At 54.9% G+C, this 24,207-nt stretch overlaps 1 protein-coding gene across 1 annotated transcript; it reads left to right on the top strand.

The window, feature by feature from the left end:
• Positions 1 to 85: 85 nt before the first annotated feature.
• On the top strand, positions 86 to 15,492 carry CDC25A (cell division cycle 25A). Its single transcript, XM_009472465.2, has 16 exons — positions 86 to 346; positions 2,910 to 2,995; positions 5,073 to 5,127; positions 5,859 to 5,894; positions 6,037 to 6,073; positions 6,463 to 6,564; positions 7,281 to 7,397; positions 8,298 to 8,432; positions 9,095 to 9,169; positions 9,837 to 9,989; positions 10,322 to 10,414; positions 10,804 to 10,866; positions 10,965 to 11,063; positions 11,777 to 11,907; positions 12,299 to 12,410; positions 13,734 to 15,492. Exons 1-16 carry the CDS (start codon positions 192 to 194, stop codon positions 13,872 to 13,874), a joined length of 1,590 nt encoding a protein of 529 aa, XP_009470740.1. The 5' UTR covers positions 86 to 191; the 3' UTR covers positions 13,875 to 15,492.
• The last annotated feature ends 8,715 nt before the right edge of the window (positions 15,493 to 24,207 follow it).

Below are 24,207 nucleotides of genomic sequence, written 5' to 3'. Positions count from 1 at the left end.
AACGAGGGCGGTGGGCGGGGAGATTTGAGGAAAAACACCCGCCCCTTTCAAACGTCGCGCAAAGAAGGGTTTTGATTGGTGGAGGGGGAGTTTGGCGCCAGCTTCGGAGCGGGCGACGGGTAGCGGCTGGGGTCAAAGCCGTACGGGCCGCGCTGACAGGAGGGCGGGAGCGTTCAGCTCGGCTCGGCTCCATGGATTCCACACCGGGCTCTTCCTACCGCCGCCGCCGCCTCCTCCTTCTCTCCCCGGCTTCCCCCGCTTCACCCGCCGTGGTCAAGTCTCTTTTTCCCGCCGATCTCTCGCCGATCTCCGACCTCCGCCTCACCATGGAGCAGCTGGGACGCGGGTCAGTCAAAGCGGGGGCCCCTTCTGCTGAGCGCCGGGGCACCCCCCGCTTCCTCCTCAGGGCCTCTACCATGCTCTCCTCCCCAAAAAAAAACCCCAAAAGCGAGGCCTCGAGGACCCATTCCCCCCGCTTCTTCCCTCCCGGACCCGAAGTGAGGCCTGCGGGAGCTCCCCGCCATGCGAGGCCTCAAGGGCCTCTTCTCCCCCACTCCGGCCCCGAAGCGAGGCCTGGGGGAGCTCTTCTCCTCCCCCTATTTAAAAAAAAAAAATTCTCCTTCCGTTCCATCCACTGCAATGGAGCCTTAAAGAACTTTTCTCCTACCCCCCCCACCCCGAGGCCTGAAGGAGCTCCTATACCTCTGCCTTCCCCCCCCCACTGCAAGGCCTCGGGGAACTCTTCTCCTCCCCTGCCCCCCCATTTCAGAAGCAAGGCCTCCAGGACCTCATCTCCCCTCACCCCCCGCAAAAAGTGAGGCCTCGTGGATCTCTTCTCCCTCCCCACCCCCCGAATCGAGGCCTTGAGGAGCTCTTCTCTTAATCTCCTTCTTCCCCCCAGAAGTGACGCCTTGAGGACCTCACCCCCCCGTTCTCTCCTTCCAAACACTCCCCTCCCTTAAAACTGAGGCCTCGGGGACCTCTTCTCCTATCCTTCCCCCCAAAAAAGCGAGGCCTTGAGGAGCTGTTTCTCCTCGCCCCCCCCCAAACCGAGGCCTCGAGGAGTTTTTTCCTATGCGCCCCTTGCAAAACCGAGGCCTTCACGACTCCCTTACCCCCCCTTTCCTGATGCTTCCACCCCTGCAGAGCTCTCCCCCTCCTTCCTGCTGCTCGGGGCCTCCCCCTCTCCCACCAAATAGCCCCCTTCTCTGCTGCCCCTTTCTCCCTAGGGAGCCCCGAGGCTGGGCCTTCCCCCGCTCTGCCCCACGGGAGCCCCTGCTCCCCTGCCCACATGCGGCTGGCTCCTGCGCTGTGGGCCATTTCCCCCTGCAGCGTCCCACCATGTGCCACCATCTTCCCCTGCTTCTGCTCTGGGCATCCACCTCGCTCCTGTGCCTGGCCCCAGGACTGGGTGCTTTCACCTCTCCCACAAATTAATGCCGGTACCTTTGTGTCTGTCCTTCCTGCCTTCCACGCCACGTTAGCTGCATCATCTCAGCCCCTTCTTTCTCCCCATGTGCACCCTCACCCTGTTCCTGCCCACCCCTCCTCCCTTTACTGTTTCACATATGGAAAATGCTGCAGTCCTGGGGCTCTGCCGCTCCTTTCTCCCCATAACCGTGCAGTTGCTCAATCCAATTTTGCTGTTACTAGTCTCTAACTCCTTCGTCTTGTTATTTCTACAGTAACCTTTACAGTTTGTCTCTTGTATGGCTCCTGTTTTGCCCTGGCTTGCTCTCTGGTCCTGATGGCCCTCCTGGTATTTGTCATTTGTGTGCTGTTTTTATATCATTCTCATTTCTGTAATCACCTGCTTTCTGTATGATCCTTCCCTCCTTCAGATTCCTGGAATTCCTGTAAACGGTTCGCACCAGTCACCCGTCCCCTCCACGTTCATTATGCTGTCCTTTGAGTTTGTAGCCCTAGCGTGCGCCCTGGCGCATTTTTTTAATTAACCCATGTGATGGAGGAGCCACGCTCAAGTAGCTTTTCCCTTATTTAGGGTAATATAGAGGAGGGCTACATATGATATGCACACCTCTGTGTATTGAAGCCGCCGTGACCCCTGCCCACGTATGAAACGAGTGCGTGCCTGATGCAGCTCAGCAGTGGGGCAGGAGAGCTTGCTTGGAGGTTCCCTGCCTGCTCGCAGAGCAGCGTTTGTACTTGCACCGGCGTCAGGTCAGGGGCTGGTGTTAATCAGTCGGGCTCTGGATGCCTCCAGCCCCTTCTGCAGAGTGATTTAGACTGGTCTGATGGTTATGTGAGCAGAGAAGAATTGGCTTAGTTGTAAGACAAAATTTGAGAGCTAACTACTTATAAAAATGAGTTTGAGTTAGAAGTTGGGTACTTTTTCTATGCAAAACAATAATTAAATGCGCGGCTGCCAAAGAGGGTTGCGGTCCCAAGAAGGATAATGGGGCTCTGATATAGGCGTTTCTAGAGAATGGTTTGGGAGGTGCTGATGTGATTCCAGGCACCGATATCCTACTGCACATTTAAAGAGTTTTTAGTCCTGAAGTTCTATTGCAAGGTCTGTCACTTTGTTGTATTAGAACCTTCGTTTGTGAAGGCACAAGCTCAGCACAGGCTCTAAAACATTTCAAAGAACCCCTCACAGTATGTCATGGAGAAAAGCTTGGTGATTTGGTGCAAGGTGACCAGAAAGGCTATCAGAACGGTTATCTTAAATGACACTCCCCATCTCTGTTTCGGAAGCCTAACTTCTAATGTTACCAGCGCTGCATGTGCAGGTTTAAAAAAACAAACCCAAAACCTGAAGCTGGTGTGGCCGATGACAAAGGTTTCAGGTTACGATTACCTGTGCTGTATATCTCCCTTCAGGCACTCCTGTACTGTATTTCTTGCTTCGATCAGCATTTAAAACAAATACCTAACTTCCTTTACAGTCAGCACGAAAACGCTGAGCAAGATCTGGGAAACAAGAATACTAACGGTTTACAAAGAACAGTGTCATCGGAATCAACAGACTCAGGTACGGCTTTCTCAGTTAATAAATAACAAGGAAGAAATGAAAGGCATCGTATCTTTACGTGGCTTCCACTGCAAGCAGTTTGGATAGAGAACTAGTGCTGCCTGCCTGCGGTCCCCGCAGCCACTTCTTATTCTCACGCTCTTGGAAGGAGGGAGGCAGGCAAACCATCACTCGCCAAGCTTCTGCAGTTCGCGGTTTGGATTGTGGGTGGGTTTTTTTTGTTTTTTTTTTTTTGCTTTAATTGTCCTGGAGTACCTTCGCAGTAGAACTAGCATGAAGGAAAAACTGGTTCTGCCCCCCCAGGGGGACTCTGGCAGAGATGGCTTTTTCCTTTTTTCTTAGGATGGCTGTTAGACGTGGTTGCTGACTTGTCATGCTTTGTACTCCAGCATGATGTTTATCACTGCCATTTTCTGATTGCCTTGATGTTCTGCTCTGTACATGGCAGTAGGTCAACACCTTATCGGGAGTCTATCAGCCTTTCTTGCAGTAGAGACGGCTGAAGATGAAGGCTGCTGAAGATAGCCCAAGATAGGCTTCGCTGGTGAATTGGATTCCCACCATTCTCTGGTCTGGGGTGTCTTGCAGATATTGGCTTGGGAGTGTTTATAGTTGCGTGTTGGGGCTGTGGTCTGGAAAACTGGGAGATAGTGTTTCGTCCTTCATTGTTAGGATCCGTTGCATATCTGCGTTCAGCTCTGAATGGGGCCGGTTGGAGTTTCTGCCCTTTGGAGGGCGATAACTTTGATGAAAGCAAGTTGTCACCATGTGGTTTCTCTCTTTAAACCCAAACTGTGCTGACCTGCTCTGCACGCTCGAATCAAGGCTGTTGAGGAGGGTTTGCCTTGTGGCTTGAGGTTGGGTTTTTTTTTTTTTGGTGCCTTTTTGTTAACATGAGCTGATTGTTTATCTGAAACCTGGGGAGCTGCATCTTAGTTCTGATACTTGGCCAGAAGTTTGTTTTTTTGTTTTTTGTTTTTTTTTTTTTTTTTTGTTCAGATGAGATGTTTTATAAGCGAAAATGAAGTAAGCTATTACCCCATAACTTGTGGAATCAGGGAAGCTTCTGATACTTCATTGGTCCAGCCCAGCGATGGAAATCAGTGTCTCCATCTGAATTTATGCACCAGTCTGATGGTGCATGGTGCTTTCAGCCTTCAAAAGAACTTTACGAACCGCTAAAATGCGTGTATAGCTCGTAAACCCACGGAGTGGGATAGAATAACCAAGCTTGCTAAATCTCCACTTTCTTCTTGTCTTTTTTTTCTTTTTTTCCTGTCTCCAAAGCAGGCCTTAAGTGCTTACAAAACACTCGTGATGAAGGTTTCTGCTGTGCCGAGACCACTACCTGTCATCTTAGTCAAATTAATTCTTTGTAGTTGTTTGTTTAGATCACAGTCGCTGAAGTAGCAACAAGTCTTGTCATGATGGCATAGTGTGTATTCTGGTAAGCTGTCAGCCGATCCCTAGGGCTTGTGACTACTACCGCAATGCAAAAACTCCTTGGGGAATCTGTGTTTAAGTAAGCTTCGTATTTGACTGTACTTAAATGCTATGTAGCTGTGATGTTTCACTTGGTTTGCGCTTATGGGGCGCTTGCTGTTATTTCCAGTACACTAGCATGCATTAAGAAGGGCCTTTTGACTACTTTTTTTTTTTTTTTGGAACGACCCCAAAATTTTTTCCTACAAAGAGGTGTAACTAAAAACATGGCTTAAAACACCCTAAAGGACTAAGTTGTTTATTAAGATGTGTGTGTGAGAGAATAAGCCAAGAGTATTCCATGTTATGTGGCAGCGCTCTCTTCTATATGACATTCTAGGCAGGGCTAGGGGGGCTTTTTTTAATTACTCCTATTTTTCCCCAAGCACCAACACCTGATTATCTATGGCCAAACCCAACGGTATGGAGTATCTGTACCTTATTTACTCCTACGCTAAGGTGAGGCTGCAGATGGGACTTTCCACATTAGGTTGCTGTCTGAGCTCAGGGTCTTTCTGAGGAAATCTGTAGCAGTGTCCAATGCTTCGTGTTTCCTAGATAATACTCGGTAGAAAACGCTGTCTCTCCTCTGCAGGTTGTGCTTTGGATTCGCCTGGTCCTGCAACCTCAAGCGATATCATGGAGGAAACGTATGTAACCATATGCTAAGCCTGACTTTGGCATTTCACGTTGCGCCGTTAACAAACGTAGGCTAATGAGAGGCTTGAGGTGGCTTTCCCTTTGCTGGCACGTGTGCAGTGGGCTCTTCTCTCTTAACCGTCTCGAGGCGTGTGCTGCAGTGCTCCGCAGCTGGAGATGCGAGGCTCTGTCGTGTCTGTGTCCCCGAGCACTTAACAAGTCTCGGGTCTGAGTGAATGTGTTGTACCAACCAGTCTGTCTGAGCACGACATCGGCACCTTGCCGGGAGCCTGAGGCTGCACCAAATTGTTGCAGTTTTTGCTCAACGTTTAAATTATAATTGATGCTTGTATATGCCTTAACTGATACCAGGCGGTTGCTCTTAGCTTTGAATTTCCCGCTCTCAATTGGATTATTTTTCTTTTCCTAATCTTCTGTCCCCAGGGATGGGGGATGGATGCCCTTGGTCTCTGATTGACTGGGCTCTTCTTCCTTTAACCTAGCTTCTTGTCTGAACAATGCTGAAAAGAATTTAAGGAAAGGAGGGGGAGAAGGAGTCTAGCTAGTGTTTCAAAAACTAGAATGGGATAAGCTGGCTATAAATAGCTTTTGAGAAAGACAAAGTGTCATCAAGAAGCATGCTGGCTTCTGCTTAGCATGCCACTCCACGACTTAAATACGAGGTTGATTTTTAGTGCGCTATCCCTCGGTGCTAACTGTGGGGCATCTCGCTTGCTTTTAGGTTTGAGAAAGCAATTCTTGAATCCAGCAGACTGAAGTAAGTATACTTCTATTTTCACTTCTTTGTCAGCGACTGTTGTAGCTTATGGAGTTTTGGGGGGGGGGGGAGCGAGTTCTACTCATGTTACTGTCTTTTAAAACAAAATGTTGAAATAAATCTTGGTTCTTTTTCATTGTAGCACTCGAATGCCTTTCAGAAGAATACATTCGCTGCCAGTAAGTGAGGGTGGTACCGGTGTTGTATAAACGTGAAAGGATTTAGGGTGTTAAGTGGTTTTAGTTGGATACGTTCCATAACTTGTTAATTTTCTGTCTCCAAGAACAGCTGCTGTGGTACTTAATGAAAACTGTCAAAATTACAGCTTGTAAACGCAAAATCTCATTGAAGTTAGCGTGAAACTGCAGTGATGGGGCTTTGTCACTAATGCAGTCGAAGCATTTTGGTACCTGTACCGAGATGTCGGCACAAAAGACATAGTACATAGTTTGCGCCAATTTGCAGTCGGAGCCCTTACAGCCTTTATTAACCCGTTTTCCTTAAAATGTAGTTGTGCAAAAGCTATATTGCGCAATACTGAACTGGCACTTTTGTACGAACGTTGTAGCAAAGCCTCCTGGGATGCAGTCCTGCTCTGAAGAGAAGCCATTCTGATTCTCTGGATAACGATGCTTTTCAACTATTGGAACAAGAAGAAAATAAGGAGAACGTAAGTGTTGCTTTCTGTAGTTCAGACGTTACAAAGTTTTGCGTAGCTTATCTTGGGGGAACTTGCAGTGAAGTGTGACAGCACTGATTATAGCAACTGCAAACTGATTATAGGTTAATAAAAATTTGGAAGACTTTGATTGCGCAGCTCTACCTGCGTGCTACCGAACCTGACTCCTCTTAGGCTGTGGCAAGGGAAAATGTATCCATACTGCTAGCTTTAGAGAGCTACGAGGGGTGCCTCCAGAAAGCTGTTTGGATAGATCACCTCCTCTCGTTCCCCTGCTGGCACGGGGAGCCCTGCTTCCTCACAGCACAAATGTCCTTTTCCTACCTGGTCTGGAAGGCCTTGCTGCTGGAAATCCTGTCGGTAGGACTCCGACAGGTCTCCGCAGAAGAGCGGGCGTCGGGAGACAGCCTTGGCTGCCTTTAGCAATGATTTCTTTTGCCGAGAAGTTGACTGACGAAAGAAATAGAAAAGCCTTAAGCCTGTAGGTGATATCAAGAGGATAAAAGCTTGGTTATGTTAAATGAATCGCTATTGTAACACCTTTAATTTGAAAACATTTGCCTTCAGACTATTCCCCTTGGCAGCAGGGAACTTAAATCTAAAACGTCAGGTAGTTTTAAAAAAAAACTAAACAGAGAAAATGATCCTACAACCTACACAGTTTGTAGTTTTGGTAAAATGATCGCTTTGCTCCTCTTTTAATTCAGGAATCGTTTGAGTTTAAGAAGCCAACCAAACCAGCTTCTCGTAGCTCCGTGCATGTCCATTCCCGTGATGGAAAAGGTGTTCCTGGACCAAGGCAGAATTCATCTCCAGCTCAGATAGTAAGTAGTTGAGTGTTCTTTACAACTAATTCTCACCTAATCCTCTGCATACCTGCGGTCTGGGAGGAAGAAAAATTGCATCACGATTCTAAGACAATGCTGTTAATCACCGCTATTCATGTGCCAAATAGAAAAAAACTCATCTATCTGCCAGATAAGAAAACTCTGCTCATGTATGGCTCGTGAGATGGTCAGAAGTTTGAAACATGGATTGTTCTGTAGTCTGTGAGAGATTAGTCAATACAGAGCTGAGGTTATGCTGCAGTGAGTCCAGGGAGTGCGGGCAGCGATGTGGAATAGAGGGAGCTCGTTGGAAATGGTTTTCATGCTCAGTAAAGTAGATATTTATATTGGGGCAGATGCATTTGGGATAGCGAAGCCAGCTGTAGATGCACCTGAATCTCATGCCCAGACATGACAGGCAGGAAGAAAATACTACCTTTTTCATATCCTATTGCTTAGAAAAAGCAACTGAAAGAACATGATGGGTCCTTGCACAGAAACCGAGCTGCGGGGGCTAAGTCTTGTCTCTGCTCCTTGAATCTGGTAGTCCTTCATCCTGCTTCGTACTCTTGATCTTGTTCTTATCAGCTGCCGAGTTTATATTAATTCTTGTTCCTATTGACACCACCCACTTCTCTCCTTTGTGCCTTCACTGGATAGCTTCTTCCAGAGAAGAGGGTTATTGCTTAACGAGGCTAATGAAGCACTCTGCCGTTGTAAGGATCAAAGAAAAGTATTGGAACTCGGTTTGGGGTTTGCTCACGTCAGTGTATTCAAGGCGGTGGAATAACCACCGTGTTTTCTGTAGTGCGGTGAGAGGCACGGCATCATCTCTGTGGTTACGGCACCCTGCAGTAAAGAGGAGGAATGTTGTTAGAGCTAACTGTCTTGTCGCAGTCTCCCACTGGTGAAATGCCCACGGGTGAACAGGAGAACTACAGGCCAGCTTTCCTGCCGCACTCTTCTCTGACTTCCTCTGAAAGTGAAGATGATGATGGATTCCTAGAGCTGCTAGATGAGCAAGATTTGAAGGTATGTGCAAAGGAAACACGATGGAGACTGCAAGATCAGCTCTGTCTGCTGTTAAGAGTCTGCCAGCGATATGTGTCGGTGGTGCACGCGTGTCCTAGCAGAAGTCAGTGTGGAAAGTCAAACTGCAAAAAGCCAGGTGCCAGGGAATCCTCGAAGATGGATGGGAAAACCCTTATCGTTTTCAACTCTTGTATTTCAGCGTCTCTATCTTATACGTGCTCTTTCCTAGTGCAGACGACGGGATTTACGTGGGGTGCGAACAGCAGTTAGTCCGAGAATTGCTGCTATTCCTGTTGGCAGATGAAAATTGCGTTACTGGGGAGAATTATTTGAACAGTTGGCATTTTCCTTTAGCAACTTGCTGAAAGAGCTAGAGGTGGTATTTGCTTTCAAGCCGCTTAAACAGAAGCCCGTTTCTAACTGAATTTGAAATGCTTAAAGCTTTGGAGGAACATCATTGTTAATCAATCAATGAATTGATGTAACTTACCTTCTCCAACGTGTCCCAACTCGGTTCCGTTATTTCATTGAGTACTGGGCTAGTAATTGAGTTAAATTCCTAATTCAGCTGCCAGAGCAGTTTTCAACTGGAATGTTTGCCTGAGATATTTACGGTCTGCCCACGGTGAAATAGATGAGAATGACCTTTCTTTTTTCCTCAGAACGATGAGGAGATGCCATCTGATGTGGCGAGCCTCTGGACTGCACCACTAGTCATGAGGAAAACAGACAATCGGGTGAGTGTTCTGGCAGAGCACAACAGAACAGAGGCGGGGACTTTGTTCTGGCAGCCGTTGTCACTACTGGGACAAGCGATCGCACTGTGTCCCTAATAACAACAAACCAAGACGTGGCATAAACCCCCTCCAGTATTCTGTTATCTCTAAAGCCTGTTTCCCTGGAAGACTGTCAGTGTGAAACAATGCTTGTTGTGTGCGAATATAGGCATTAACTTTTCTTTTTTACAAAAACACTTCATAAACGCAGGGAGATCTTGACTTCCCTTATCAGATGCTTGGGGACATATCTTGAATACGTTTGGCACAGACTTACCTGGAATGCCTGTAGCCCTATCTTCTGATAACAGACTGCGAAGGGAGTTTAGACTCCAGCAAAAAGCTCCTTAATCTGCTGATAGATTGTCTGCTAATTGAGATAAAGCACTCTGCTGGCACATCGTATTGCTTATGGTGCTCCCGGCTCACCCAGTCCACACAGCAAGAAATAAGTGTTACTGGAAATGCAGGGCCTGAGTTTAGACAACCCTGCTGCCATCCCGCTGTTGCTGTGCAGCAGCAGTGTCTGGTACAAGGCAAAGTTTGTAATAGGCTGAAAGTCTGAGGCTTGCTTAGTTTCTAATCTCAGTCTTTGCTGGGCAACTCTAACTTCTCTCCTTCCTCGTAGGCCAAACGATGCCGGTTGTTTGGCTCTTCATCTCTGCCCAGTGGTGTAGGAAGAACCACCCAGAAGAGGACGGAGAGGTCGCAGGAAGAGAATTCTCCAGGGAAAAGCAAGAAGAGGAAAAGCCTGCCTGGAACACCTTCTGAGGATGCAATGGTTGGTGGCTTGGCATCTGATGTTGTAACAGAGAATTGATGAGGAGAGGATCGAATATAGGTGTCGAGTTTATGAAGGTTAACGAGAGAGCTTTTTTGGGTGAATTGCTGACCTAGCAAGCCTGCATCCCCTGTGCATAGCGTAGGGGATTAGGGGAGCTGGTGCAGTAGTTGCGTACTCTTGAGCCTGAGTTTTTTGCCTTAATCCAAAGGGGAATCTGGGGAGTTGTGGTTCAGGGCCTCAGAGTAAACCCTGAGTTTTCTGTTACGCTCTGGGAAAGGGGGTCTCTGCTGCCAGTGCTCGGCGTTGATCTCTAACCTGCGTTCCTCTAGAGTTTGAAGGTAGTAGGGACGCAATCCTCCACAGCAGAGATCGAAAGCATTTTGGACAGCGACCAGAGAGATCTTATCGGTGACTTCTCAAAGGTAATTCAAGCGATTTGTTTTAACGGTCTCTTTCGGTAGAGATGTCTCAAACCAGCCCGAGTAAAGCACTTCCCGTCTTTAACAGTACTCATATTCAAATATGCAAATTCCTAGTCAAGGCTGTCGGTGAGAAGGGTGCTTTCATGCCTTAGACATGAAGTGATTCACTTGTGGTTGTTCAAAAAGATGTACAAAATCCCTTTGGTACAGGAGCAAGAAATAAAATTCTGTCCCTGAATTTCAGAATTCTTAGTTTTAACTCTTGAGCTTTGCTGAAGAGATTCTTGACAACGAAGCATCCGCGTTACAAAATTAACTGCTGAGCACCGCGCTATCCCGGTGCGGCTCACACTCGGAATTTTCTCAGTTAAATGCTGTCTGTTTTCTAGGGTTATTTATTCCACACTGTCGATGGGAAGCATCAAGATTTAAAATATATCGACTCGGAAATGGTATGTGTTCCAGGGACAATAGAAGAATTCTTTACTGGGAGGGGGGGAGAAGCCAACGCAAAAACATCTTGAAACAACTGAACTCCCTTTTTTTGCAGATTGTGTCTGTTCTGACTGGGAAGTTTGCCAGCTTCATCAAGGAGTGCGTGATAATCGATTGTAGATACCCGTATGAGTATGAAGGAGGACACATCAAGGTATGTTGACCCCGTAGGAGTGACGCGGAGTTGTCTGAAGTTGCAGACTGGGGTCACTTGGCACCACGAGGGGCTGCTCTGTATCCGAGGCCGTGTGGATCTGTTAGAGCCGAGATGCCCAAGTGCCCCCCTGGGGTCTGGGATCCTGTTACGCCTACGCACTGCCGGAATCTCGGGAGACTGAGCTTGCACTTGGTTCATAAAGTGACTTTTCCCTCAAAGGAGGGAGCGTTCCGCTTTCCTTAAGCAGAGGAGGTGGCCTGTGTGGCCAGCAGAGAAAGGGTTCCGGAGGATGATGTCAGACACTCGCTGTCCAGCATCCTGAGATCTAGGGAAGCTAAAATTAGAATATTAAACTTTGTTTAAACCACAGACTTCAAACGGTAGCGCAAACATAATTGGCCTTGAGGTTTGCTGCTTGAGCAAGCCGGCTGGCCCTCTCAAACACGACGGGATGGGAAGGGAAATCCAGCGAGCCACAACCTACAGCTGGTGAAATGGCCACCTGAAACAGGTCCGGGTCGCCCAGAGTCAGCCTTAGGCTATCTGTAACGTCCTGCTTGGGTTTGAAGCCGTGTTCCCAATGGCTGGAGAGGGCTGGCAGAACTCCTGGGAAGCGAAGATGAGGAGACAGCTTGCGAGGAAGTGGGATGGGTTTGTAACTGTTCTCCTCCGCTCACCGTGTGGGCTCGGCTGTGACTCTGCCTTTACAGGGTGCTGTAAACCTCCATATGGAAGAGGACGTGGAAGACTACTTGCTTAAGAAGCCAATCCAGCCATCGGAGAACAAACGAGTGATAATAGTGTTCCACTGCGAGTTTTCTTCAGAGCGGGGTCCTCGAATGTGAGTTATCCCGCGCACCCCTAGCTAAGAGCTTGCTGCTGTGCCAGTCGAGAGCAAAGCCTTCGGGGTGGCACCAGTCACTCTGCTGGCGTGCCACTTAATAGGCAGTTTGTCATGAGCAGGTGTTGGTTGTCACCTCTGGCAAGGATGTGACGCAACCCATGATGCGAACGGCCGTGTTGAAGTTGGGCTGGCGCGCTGGAAGGCTTAGAGACGGAAAGGGAAAAATCAGTTAGCCGCGGCTTTGCAGCCGGTGTGGCTCGTCAGCCCGCTCCCGATAGGGCAGCGGCCTGCTTCTGTAGTCCAAGGAACGGGAAGTTTGGGGTGAGCGCTGTTTTTGTGCGTTATTTGTCAAGTGCAAGCTTTAATGCAGGATTTTTTCCTGCTACAGGTGCCGGTTTGTGCGAGAGCGGGACAGGCTGGGTAACGAATACCCCAACCTCCATTACCCAGAGCTCTATGTCCTGAAGGGGGGCTACAAGGACTTCTTCTTAAGATGCCGCGTAAGTAACGTTCTCTTAAATTCATCTCTTTCGCACTCGGAAGAGAAGAAATGAGAAAGAAATACCCATGCATTCATACTCGATCAGACTTCTCTTTGGAGCAGGGTGGGTTTTCCTGCTCCGTTTCACAGTGGTCTCCTGGATGGAGAGCGGTTAAAACTGGGTAGCGAGGCTCTCTAAGCCGGTTCCGTACTTCAGAGCTGTCGTGCTGCCATAGCTGAAAGGTTTTTCCACTTGTCTCAAGAGGAAAATGTAAAACTGGTTTCTGCCTTTTTATAACAACTAGGAGTTCAAAATGGCATTCGGAGAAGGACTTTAAGACTTCTCAGCCTGGGCCTAGGAGAGGAGAGAGGCTTGACAGGAATTGCCGTAGAACAAATGGAAACCTGGAGTCTCGTACTGTACTCAAATAGCAACATTGAAAAGCTTGAGTTTTGAGTTTTCAGCCTTTAATTCAGAAAAGGAAACTAAAAAATGCCCAGCACCTTTCTCACCAGCATTGTGAGGATGCTGTTTCTCCTATTGCTTGGCTTCTGCTGCTTCAGCGTTTCGGCGGCCGTACTCTCTCTCCCGCTAGTTCCTCCTGCTGTTCTGACACAAACCAGCGGTGGCCTGGCTGTCGCTTTAGTCCCTCTCAGGCCCCGCATTTCAGAGTATCTCTTGGATTACCTTCCTGTTCTGTGACTTGGTGCGTTGTCAGAGAGACGGGAGCTCTTTGGCCTGTCTGTGGCCGGCTGGGGCCGGGCGCCGTGTCCCAGGGGGATGCTGGGTCTCCCAGCACCTGGGCCGCCTTGGGGGCTGCCGGTGTTGATGGCAGTGAGTGCTGTCCTGGTTTTTTTTTTGGCTCTCCCTGCGATCTGCTGGCTCCCCTGTGGTGTGGGTGCCTGGGTGTCCTCTCCCGAGGTGGGAGGACCGAGGGCCTCGAGGTGGCAGCACGGAACAGCCGACGGCAGCCTTCAGCGGCCTGGGCCGTGAGCCAGGGCTGGCCAGCCCGAGAGAGAGGTATTCCTCAAATCTGTGCTATTGCAGGGTGAATACCAGATGGACTGACTTTGTGTATTGGTGTCTGGTGGAAAATTTGGGGTGAGCGCTCTGTATACAGGACTGAAAGTCCCTCATTTAACAGCTATCGCTTCTGAAGGAGCTGTTCTCTGACCGCTGCCTGGCTTTGTTGACCACCCCCTGGTATGACGCTCCTGCTCAGGGTGGGGGTCCTAGTTCTGTTCGTTCCGGTGGTAGTTGTTCAAAGGGTTGCTGTCGGTGAGTCTCGGAGATCACCGCTCCTGCGACACGCTGAAATGAAACCAGCCTCTCTTTCCCCAGAGTTTCTGCGAGCCCCAGAGCTATCGCCCCATGCACCACGAGGACTTTAAAGAAGACTTGAAAAGGTTCCGCACCAAAAGCCGAACCTGGGCGGGTGAGAAGAGCAAAAGGGAACTGTACAGTCGCCTGAAGAAGCTCTAAGGGCTGAACTGAGCAAGCAAAGACTGCCCGTCGTCTGGGGAGGCTGCAGGGGGAGGGAGAGGTGCCCGCTCCTTGCCTGGGGCTCTCGGGTACCGGCTCTCTCCTCGTCTTACTGGGAACACCGCGGAACTTGCGGCCGCAGGCTTGAACCGAGCACCTCGGATGCTGGCTGGGAGCTGACTCTTCTGAATATTCTTGTTAGGCTGCTTCGTGGGAATGGCTTCTCCTGTTCCGACACCCACAAACTGCCCGACAGCCTGCCCCGGGAGGGGTGGGGAGAGGCTGTCGCGCGCCACGTACACGGGGCTCGGCTGGTGCGTGGTGTAAGCAGTGAGGGTATTTTAGTGCCTGTTATTTTTTAAATGCTTTATTTTATTTAAATACAGTCAAATGAAGCTAATACCGCTGCAGTCGAATCATCTGGGCTGGACTCAAACCTTGTTTCTGCTAAAGGGCAGCCTGCTGGTGGGGGGTGGGGGGGTGTTAATTCTTTTTTTTCTCAGCTGCAGCTTTGATTCTGTGTTTTGGTAGCGTAACGCGTCGCGGTGATGTAAAATGGGAAATAGTTCATTACAGCTAGAGCTTCCCGCTGCGCTGAACTCCTGTGTTCCGCCGTGGGAAGCCTCTTGACAGTCTAAGGGGAAATTGCTTATTGTACGTAGATATCGTGTTCACCTCGTTTACTTAACCTAGATTGCTTTATTTCATAGTAATTTGAATTTAGCTGCTGCTTTAGTTCTAGAGGAGTTGGTGTTTCAAGTCAGGAGAACTTCTGGGAACGGAGGGTAATTCGGAAACAGGCGCTCGGGTGATCCCAGAAGTACGGGGCGGCAAAGCTGTTACCAGGTTTCTCAACAGCAGCGACTTACTGTGGCCGCTCCCTCCGAGGCTGCGTATTATTATCATCAGATGTGGCCAGAAAAGAGCCCGGCTGTGAGGAATCGCGCTGACGGTCCTGGGAGGCCGTTCTGAAACTGCTCCTGCTGCCGTGGCTTTGACCTCGGCCGCTTCTCCAGTAGCAGAAGCGCCTTCTGCCAGGAAAGGCAGGAAACACAATTAATTCTTGAAGGAAGAGGAGCTTCCTCCGCTGGCGTTGTACCCTACAACTTGCCCACCTAAAGCAGAACGCGGGGTTCCGCGGCGCAGCGGTGCCGGTCCTAGAACTGCTTTGCTGCTAATTTTTAGTGTCATGTAAGACCCAACTAACGAACCTTACAGCGGCCCGGTGATTTCAGGGTAAGGCCGCTGCTTGCCGCAGCAACGCCGTGACGATCGCTGTGGCTCATCTTCCTCACGCACACGCCCCTCGGTGAAACGAGTGCTCCCGAGGCCGGGCGGGCAGCCGGGGGCAGCCACGCGTCCTGAAAGCTCTTGGCTCTTGCTTTAGCAGGAATCCAGGCTTCTCACGGCTTGGCTTGCTCCGTGCGAGCTAGTCTTGCGTGCCCTTGTATCTGTGTCAAAAAAATACTGAAATGGAGGTGCTTTATGTGGAATTTTAACTTGATTTTATTTTTTAAAAACTGCTTCGTAAAACCTGCTGTTAATCGTGATAACTGAAAGGATAAACTTTGAACTCTTTCTCATTTAAAAAAAAAATAAATCAGATTTTGCTGGCTTCCCTCAAAGCTGAATACCTTCAGGGGAAGATGGCGAGATGCTAAATCGGAAATGGCCGTTACCAGATCTCCCCCGTCCCCCCTGGAAGGTCTGACCTGGAGGAGGCTGGTGCGGTGCCTGGGAGGGCCGCGGGGCGGGAGGAGATCTGGTGCCGGTGAGCCAGCGGGGGAGGCCGGCTGCCTGCCACGCGGCAGCAACCTCATCGACCCAAGCTTTGTGGCGCGAGACCCATTGCGCCAAGCCCAAGCGGTAAATAATCCGTTTAGCAATACGACTGCTGGGCACGGTGTCTCGGCACGTAAATAAATGGTCGCTCCACGTGGAAGTTTAACTCGCCAGCCGCCTTCAAAAAAAGCAGATGGAGGCTGTGCCGGGGTCGCCGTGCTCTTCTGAGGGCGCTCAGCTGCAGCAGCACCATTGCAGCGATCCCCGGCTTTGCGGTCGCACCTCTGCGAGTGCCCCTAAATCAGCTCAGCAGCCCAAACTTCCCGAGATTTGCGTTGCGGGCGTTGCGGCTCTGCGGCCCAGCGGCATCGGGGGCCGCGAGTGTGCGCTTTGAGGCATTGGGTAACCCTGCGGAGATGGAGAAGTGACCCCTCGCGTTACACCCCACCCCGTCCTGCGCGTGCCTTAAGCGTCCTGGGGGCGGGAAGGAGAAGGCTGTGAGACGTATGTGTCTGAACAGGGTCTGCACCCCATCAGCCCGCAACCGCGATAGGCGTCTGCGGCCTAAGGGAATAAAGTACCGAAATCCAGGCGGTTTGTCGAAGGCGGCTTGTCTCGCGGGAGAGGGTGTGCTGTGAGCCGCTGGCATCGCGCACCGCGGCTCGGAAGGAAACCTGCCTCGGCAGTTGCTGTTTCTCCTGTCTCGCCGCCTTTGCTCCGGGATAACTTTAAATGATGAAAACCAGGGCGTTTTCCTGGAAGCTGCAGGAATTGGTCCCGTTGGAGGAAGGACAGTTTTCTGGCCCGGCTGCACGGTATTTGTGCGCCTGTAGCTGGCAAAGGCGGCTGGGTGGGCGCCGCTCACGGCCTCGCGCGGCGGCCGGGACCCGGGCAGGGATGGACAGAGCTGGCAAAGCCCAGTTCAGCCCCAGTCCGGCCGGTTGCCAGGCTGATGGGGGCTCGGGTCTGCAATCGCTCCCGTGACTTGGGAACAGCGGGGCTGCAGCCGCCTGAATCTCAAAGCCGCGCGTTTCCATCGTACCGCCTGCGCGGCGGAGAGTTGCGGCTCGCTGCTGGATGCAGATCCTTGCTTGTGCTGCACCTGGGAGGGCTCTTTGGTTAAGGACGCTCATAGCTTCCGCAGGAAGCGTGGGGACGAAGAGCGGGTGGCCCGCAACGGGGTCAGCGTTCAAAGCGCCACTAAACTACAGCACTGTGGCTTCAGACCCAGGGGAGGCTAAAGCAGAGAGCTGGGGGGTTTCCTTCCCTCCGTCTGTCATCCTTAACACCGATGCGGAAAGCAGCTTACGGCTTCATCGGCTCCTACCGCGAGCTCCTGAATGCCGCAAAGCTTAGTCTTTTCTTTCATATTGCTGTACCTTTTTTGCCCTAAAAGGACGCTTGTGCTGTCTTTTTATCTTGCGACGCTTGCGGCCGATAGAAAGGCGAGCTGCGCGGGGCCGGCCGCCCTGGCGTGCCAGCAGCTCCTCCTGCGGGGGCTGAGGAGCCGGGGTCGGACGTCCCCTCAGCGCTGCCTCGCCGCGGCGTTCCCCCCGCGGCCCTACGAAGAGGTGGTTTTAGCTCCAACTGTGGACAATTCCCTGGTTTTAAATCCTTTTGCAGCTTTTCTGCCAAACCTTGCCTTTGCCTTTCTCCCAGCTCTGGTTTCTCTGCCCGGGACGGCTGCACGATGGCTCTCGCCTGGCCTCTCGGAGCCTCCCTTCCCTGTGCACGGCAGCCTGGCCGCTGCGAAACCCAGCCTTGCAATTTTCCGTAGTTATTTGTCCAGTGAAAATTCCCCCACCTGAGGCTCTGCCAGGCCGGGAGGGATCATCTCGGCTTCTGGCAGGAGCACGGAGCGTGGTAACTCCCCCCGGTACCCAGGTGCTCTGTGAGGGCCTGAGTGCTCCTGCCTGGATCGAGGCAGGGGGGCTCAAATGAGCAGCTAAAATGCGCTGCTGAACCAAGCCTGCTCCCGCGAGGCTGCAAGCGGCGATGCTGGATGTTTCAGGGCAGCGGCTGGGAGAGCGCTGCCTCCCCAAAGCTGGGGGCGCGGCAGGGAGAAGCGACAGGAGGGGTCCCCTCGTCAAAATCTCGGCTGTACCGCGATGCGGGCAGTGCTTTTGGAAGGAGATTCCGGTGGTTTTGCTGGGCAGAAGCTGCTTTGCTAAGAAAACCATTGGCTTCTCCTCTTGGCAATGGCTTTTAGTGACGAGTGTGACTAAGATGTCCCCTGGAGAGCTGGTGTGTGGGCGGCAGTGCCGCGTAATTCCCGGAAACGTTGGTACCGGGATTTGGCCAGGCTGCCTTTTGGGTTTCCTTTGAACCGGAGCCGGGCAGCGGCTGCTCCCATGGGGCCGTTCCTGGGGCTGTGGCACAACCCATGAGCCCTCTCCTGCACGGGGTGGCCGTGCTGTGCCGTGTCCCATCGGCCTCCCGTTGGTCCACCGTGGCTCCGCGGGGACGTCCTGCCATTGCCCGTCCCCCATCAAAAGCCCCGTGGTCCCTGCTCCCCTTCGGGCACAGTTACCCCCCGTCACCGGGGCAGGGGTGGGGGAGGGCGAGGGGCCGGGCCCAGCTCCCGGCTCTGCACCAGCGCCTCTACTTGCCCAGTAACAGTGAGAAACGGGACGGCTCTGTCCCCGAGAGCGGGGCCCGTTGCCTTCCCTGGGCCAGGAGCGAGGAGCGGAGGCTGCCAGCCAGGGCGGAGGGTGGAAGGTCCTTGTTACAGGTCACCAAATCCAGGCAGAGCTGGAAACGAAGCGGATCTCCTGCTGTCGAGCCAAGCTTCGGGCGTGCTGGAGAAAACTCCCCGTGCGGGTGCCAGCCCTGGGCCTGGCAGCGGCTGCAGCGTGGCTGCGTCCCCGTGCCGACGGGGAAGGCGCACGGGAGGCCGGGCTGGCACAGCACCGCAGCCCCGGGGAACGGGGCTCTGGGGGCGGCCGCCACGATGCACCAGCGCCGGGGCTTTCGCCGGGTGCACCCCTGCACCTCCCCGCTGGGTCCGGCCACCTGCACGGCTCTGTGCCGTCGGTGGCGGGAGCCGCTGGGTCCCTCCGTGCTCCTCGGGACCCCACGCCGGCGCCGAGGGGCCCGGGTGGCCGCTGCCTTTTAAGGCTGCTCTGGGCTGATGAATCGTCTGCCAACCTGCACGGCGGCGCTCGGCAGGCAGCGGCACGCCGGGGGTCCCGGGTGGGCGGCGCGGACCGTCTGCTCAGCGTTAAGGAATGATGGGTTTTCCCTGGCAGCGCCCTGTTCTCTTCCCGGCTGGGGCTGGGGGCTGTGCTCGCCGAGCAGCTGCTGTCACCCCCGTGCAGCTCTCGCTCCCAGCTCCGCTCGGCCCCCGCGGCTCTCGGTTGGCAGCCCCAGCTCTGCCCCGTGTCTTATTTTAGAGGCATGGAGCTGATGCCGCGCTCTCCTGGTGCTGCCTGCTCTTGGTCGATGCCGCGTGCATCCCTCCGTGCCACGGCCAGGACGGGATGCCCCAGCTCCAGCCCTCCCCAGGGGCCGCAGACCCCCAGGGTGGGGGAACCGATGGGCGCGGGGCTCGGCCCCGCGCTGCTCACCTGGCACTTCGCTCCGGTGCGATTTGCTCTCTTCCAGCGCGTGGAGGGGAGGCACGGCAGGGTCACCCAGCGCCCGGGGGCAGGTGGAAACCCTCTGCCCTGTGCGTGAGGCGGGGATCCAGGGGACCCAGCGGCCAGGCAGGCGTGATGCCCCGGCTGATGGAGGTCCAGGCTGTGGCTCACTCGTGCCCGTGGCTCGTGGCCGTCCCCAGCTGTGCAAGACCGCAGCGCCCCATCCTTCCTCCTGCCACGGGAGCAGGCCCTGCAAGTCACACAGAAACAGATTAAAGTGGCTAAAGCAAGATTGCACGTCAGGGCCGGGCAAGGAACGTGCGTTTAGATTAAATCCAGTGCATTTGTCTGCCCGGGGAGCTCTGTTGAGAGGTGCTTAGGCAGCGGCCGGCGCCGTCGGCTGGGTCCTGGAGGTGGGCAGCAGCCAGGCACCGCCTGCCCCTTGGGGGGGCAACGCCCTGCGGCACAGCTGCCCTTCGCCAGTGGCACAAGGGGAGCCCCCAGGCCGAGAGGGCCCCGTCCCCCCTCGCCATGCGCAGGAGCATCCCTGGCCCCGCAGCCTCCTCCCGCACCGCCCTGGCAGGACCATCCTCACCGGGATGTCACGGAGCCGAGAAACCCGCCGGCGGGCGGGTTGGCCAAAACGCTTGTGCTCCCGCCGAGTCAGGAGCAACAAATCTTCCTCCTCCTGCTGCCGAGGCGGCCAGGGCGTAATTGTCCCTGAGAAGCCGCGGAGCGGCGAGCGTGGATGCAAATGATGCTGCTGCCACCCGGAAAGGGCCGTGGGGCGGTGTGGGGGGCAGTGGCTGCTCCCCGGGTGCTGCGTCCGCCTCCTCCCCCCATCTCCTGCCTCCCTTCCAGCAGCTCCTGGGAAATTTATTTTTGCTGCATCGCAGGCCATGCCCGGACTATTCCTGGACGCCACCGGTGCCGTCGGACCTGTCACTCGCATCGACGCCGTGCTGCCGGCGCCGGTCCCCGGGCACGGGCTGCCCTCGGCTGCTGAGGGGCAGGGGTCTGCACCGCCGGGGTCTTCCTCGCCCAACATGCTTCCCCCGGGCGGGTGGGCAGGCGGGGAGGCACCTCCGTGCCCCATCCAGGCTTCGTCCCTCGGCTTCACCTCCTGCGACGGGGCTGCGCTCACAAGCGTCTCAAGGTGCCGCAGAGCCTCGGGTGCCCTTGGAGAAGGGACGTCACCGAGGCGCCCAGGGCTTGGCCGCTCGGGCCACCGCGGGCCTGCCTTTGGGGGTTTTATCTGCTTCTGGGGGGCACAGCCCCAGCAGCCGCAGCCAGGACGTGCTGGTCCCGGGGCGGAGGGATGGTTCTGCTGCTTTCCACCCGCAGCAGACATGTCCCTGTTTGTTTCTGTTGGATGAACTCGCCAGTGATGTTTGCTGGGGCTTAAAGCTCAAGCTTGAAGGAGCCATAAAAAGGGAGAATAACATCAAAAGTGGAAGGAGGCCAAGAGGAACGTGGCCAAGCGCCCTTTCCTTCTTTCTCTTTTGCTCTGCGTGGGAAATCCCCGAGGCCGTGGACTGCGTTGCATCCGTCTGCCAGGCGAGACGTGGCCCCGACCCCGCGCGGCCCTGCCACCACGGGGCCACGCGAGCAGGAGGGTCCCCGACAGCGGCTCAGGGGTCCTGGGGAGGGCAGGGAACCTGGGGGGCTCAGCCAGAGGAGAGGGGCCCAGGGAAGCAGCTCCCCTCCAGAGCTGGGCCGAAACGGTGCTGCAGCTTTCGCTCCACTGCGGTGGATGGCTGCGTGGGGTGACTTTTGCCATGGCATTTGGTGGGGCAGGAAGGTCGGTCCCCACTGGGACGCGTGCGCCGGCAGAGGAGCCCTGTGGCCGGATCCCGGGTGTCTCCACCGAAGGAATTAAGCAGAACGGGGAAGGAGACAGCGGCTACTCTGCGGTGCTGAGATTAGCGCCTGCAAACACCACCGCGGTGGTTGCACAAGCCTCTTCAAACGCCTGCCAGGTGCCACGTGAAGGTGCAACCCTGGCTCCGCGGCGCTCATCCCCGCCACCCCCTAACCGGGATTCCCGCACTGGGTAGGGGCTTCCCCACGTGCCGCAAACCCCCCGCAAGCAAACCCCGGTGCTGGCGGTGGGTCGGGAAGCGCGGCTGGCACCTGGGGGGATGCTGGCAGCAGCCCCACAGGGAGACCCACACGGTGTCAGGCCTCCGCGCCACCCGGCACGGATCAGCTGCCGTGGCTTGATGCTGCGTGGAGGCTCACGGAGGAGCCGCGGCCCCTTTTTGGGCGCAGGCTCCACGTGCCAGGGGACAGCCATCCCGCAGCTGGGCTGGAGGGGCTCGCGCCCTGGCAGAGGGCAGCGGCGCGGTGGGAGCGCGGGGGTTGCGGGTGTGCCCTGGGAACAGCCCCGGAGCTGCGCGCTGAGGAGGGCTGATCCGGCAGCACCGCGGCAGCGCTGCAATCCTGGCTGTGCATGACACTGAGCAACGCCGTAATTAGAAGGTGCCAGAGCTGCTGTGGTTCGTCCCTGGTTCAGCCCTGCTTCACCTCTGCTTCCTCCTCCCCGGGGCAGGGGCAGTCCTGCCGGCACGGGGCAGGAGCAGGAGCTGAGCCCACGCAGGTCTCCGACTCCAGCCACCACCCACTGCAGCCCTTCTCACGCAGGCTGAAGAGCAGAGCTGTGCTTTGGGAGGCAGCAGCATGATGAAGGAATCAGACCTATCTCCCACCACCAGGTTAACCAGTTCGGCATGTGGCGAGCTCCGTGGGGGACCCCTGTGCTCACGGAAACCCTCCAGGCATCGCTGCGGTCCCAGGAGACGCGGGGTCTGCCCGTGCAGAGCAACCACAAAAGCATTTGGGGCTGCGTTTGGGGTTTTCCTGGGTGTGGAGTTGGTGCTTTGGGTGCAGAGGGCTGATTTTGCTCCTGGCCGTTACCCTGTTGCTGCAGGAGGAGGAGTGGTGCCCCGAGTTCCGCGCTGGGAACAACCGGTCACGTCCCCACCAGTCCCACAGATCTGCGTCCCCCTCGGCTGCTCCTCTCCCCTCCATCAAACCTGGCTGGAATTGGGTGAGAAGGTTGAACGCTGTTGTGCAAGGCAGATCCACGCACACAGCCGCTGCTCAGCCTCATTTCCCTGGGAAACCTGACCAAAAATCAAGGCAGGACTCGGAAGGCAGCCCCACGCACCGCCTGGATTCAAACAGCGCTGCCACGCAGGGAGCCCTTCGGCAGCGCGTACGCCACTGACCATTGCCCACCGTGGCGTTTGCCGATGAGCTTCTGCACCAGCCTGAAGGTGCTGCCCTTGGGCAGGCTGTGCCCTGCAAAAACCGGGGCGGTGGCCTCGGCGGCAGCGCTGCTCTTCCTCCAAAAGGTGGTCCTGCCTCCGTCCGTCATCGCGGCTGAGCTGGAAACGGCTGGGCTGAAACGGGCCCATGCCTTGACATCCACCCTCTCCTGCAGCCTGGAGGGTCCTCTGAGCGCTCAAACAATTGCTGAGGAAGATAATGATCTTTTAATGGGAAGCAGCGCAGCCTGGTCAGCTTGTGCAAGCCAGCCTGGCTAGCTGGAGGGGCGCGTTAGCTCGGCAGAGCTTCTCACTGTCCCTTTCTCCCCTGGGGTGAAACCGGTCCCTAAAGCACTGCGTTGCGCCACTTAAATCCCAAAAATACTCAGAGGGTGCGAGAGGCCGAGGCCCCGTGCCAAATCTCCATGCGTCCAGCACTACGCGCTGCGCAGGTCCCGGAGTGCAGAGCTGCCTGTGCTCCATGGCACGGATGGGTGGAGGAGCTCCCCTCCTCCGCGCCCTCACCGGCTCTGGCACACTCAGAAATCCCCGTTTCCCACCTCCAAGCTCACTCCCAGGCCCACTGCAGACCCCCGCAGCTTTCAGACCATCTCTGAAGACCACTGTGGTCAGACCAAGATATTCTCGACGACAAGCTGCCCGTCCTTCCCGACGGAGGACTCTGGCTGCGCCGGCCCCGTGTCTCCAGGTACACAAGCGCCCACAGCCAGCGGAGGGGCAGTGGCCCACAGTGACTTACCCTGCGCTGCAGGATTATCTTAGGAAATTTGGTGACAGCGGGGAGCTCACGTCTAGCTGGCATCGCCCCTCGCCCTCCCCTGGCTGCACCGCTCCGGGGGTGAGAGCGAGAACGCGCCACGATGGCCTGGCGCAGGGGCTGGGGAGGCGTTTGGGGAAATGCTGCGGGCACGGCCAGCATCCCCTCCCCTGAGTCTCGCCAGGCTCAGCTCGAGCCGACCGGGGCACGGCTGTAGAAATGGGGTGCGGGGAGCCCTTCTCCAGCTTCACCTCCCGCCCTCAGAGGCTCTCTCCTCACCTCCTTCTTCTCCTGTCGGAAACCAGCAGGACCCGCTCCTCCCTCGGCTCGAGAAGGAGAGATTACGGGGGCAGAGCTCTCATTTACAGCACCGCCTGCTTAAACGATTGCCCGAAGTTGCTCTCTGATTAGCAGCAGAAGCATTGCTGGAGATCACAGCTTGGTTGTGCTGCGGGCTGTGCGTGCGTGTGTACGCACACGCACACGCGCTATGGCTGTGCTCAGACGTCCTGTGGATCCTGCTGAGGCCGTTTAACGCATTACTGTTCCCAGCTGCTCACAGCTGACCCTTTAGCTGGCTGCTGTGCTGGTGGGACCACTGGAGTTGTTCACAGTCTGGTTTTTGTCAAGAGCCGCGATAGCAGCAAACCTCTGCACCAGAGGCCGTGGGGCTGCGGGGTGCTGGGGGCAGCGAGCAGGGGACTGGGGTCTCTCCACTCACTAACGCCCCGCTCCTCGCCCGGTCTGACCCCACTCTGCGGCCAGGGCCCGTTCCTAGGGGATCTCACCCCAAACTCACATCAGGCAAGATTTGGTCTGTCATTTCAACCCACCTTCTGTGCTGTGTCAACAAGCCCCACCGTGGAGTTCGGCGCAGAGACGGGACTGCTCTCAGCTCCAGGTCCACCAGCTCCGCGGGGCAGCAG

This window comes from Nipponia nippon, unplaced genomic scaffold (assembly GCF_047370975.1).
Source record: "Nipponia nippon isolate SJK-2023a ecotype South Korea unplaced genomic scaffold, ASM4737097v1 scaffold_1, whole genome shotgun sequence".
NCBI classification, from domain to species: domain Eukaryota; kingdom Metazoa; phylum Chordata; class Aves; order Pelecaniformes; family Threskiornithidae; genus Nipponia; species Nipponia nippon.
This window is presented reverse-complemented; position numbering and strand designations above follow the sequence as displayed.

Coding starts and splice junctions, on each gene's coding strand:
- CDC25A (XM_009472465.2), top strand. CDS start 192: ATGGATTCCACACCGGGCTCTTCCTACCGCCGCCGCCGCCTCCTCCTT. Junction 8,433..9,094: donor TAGATGAGCAAGATTTGAAG/GTATGTGCAAAG, acceptor TTTTTTCCTCAG/AACGATGAGGAGATGCCATC. Junction 9,990..10,321: donor CACCTTCTGAGGATGCAATG/GTTGGTGGCTTG, acceptor GCGTTCCTCTAG/AGTTTGAAGGTAGTAGGGAC.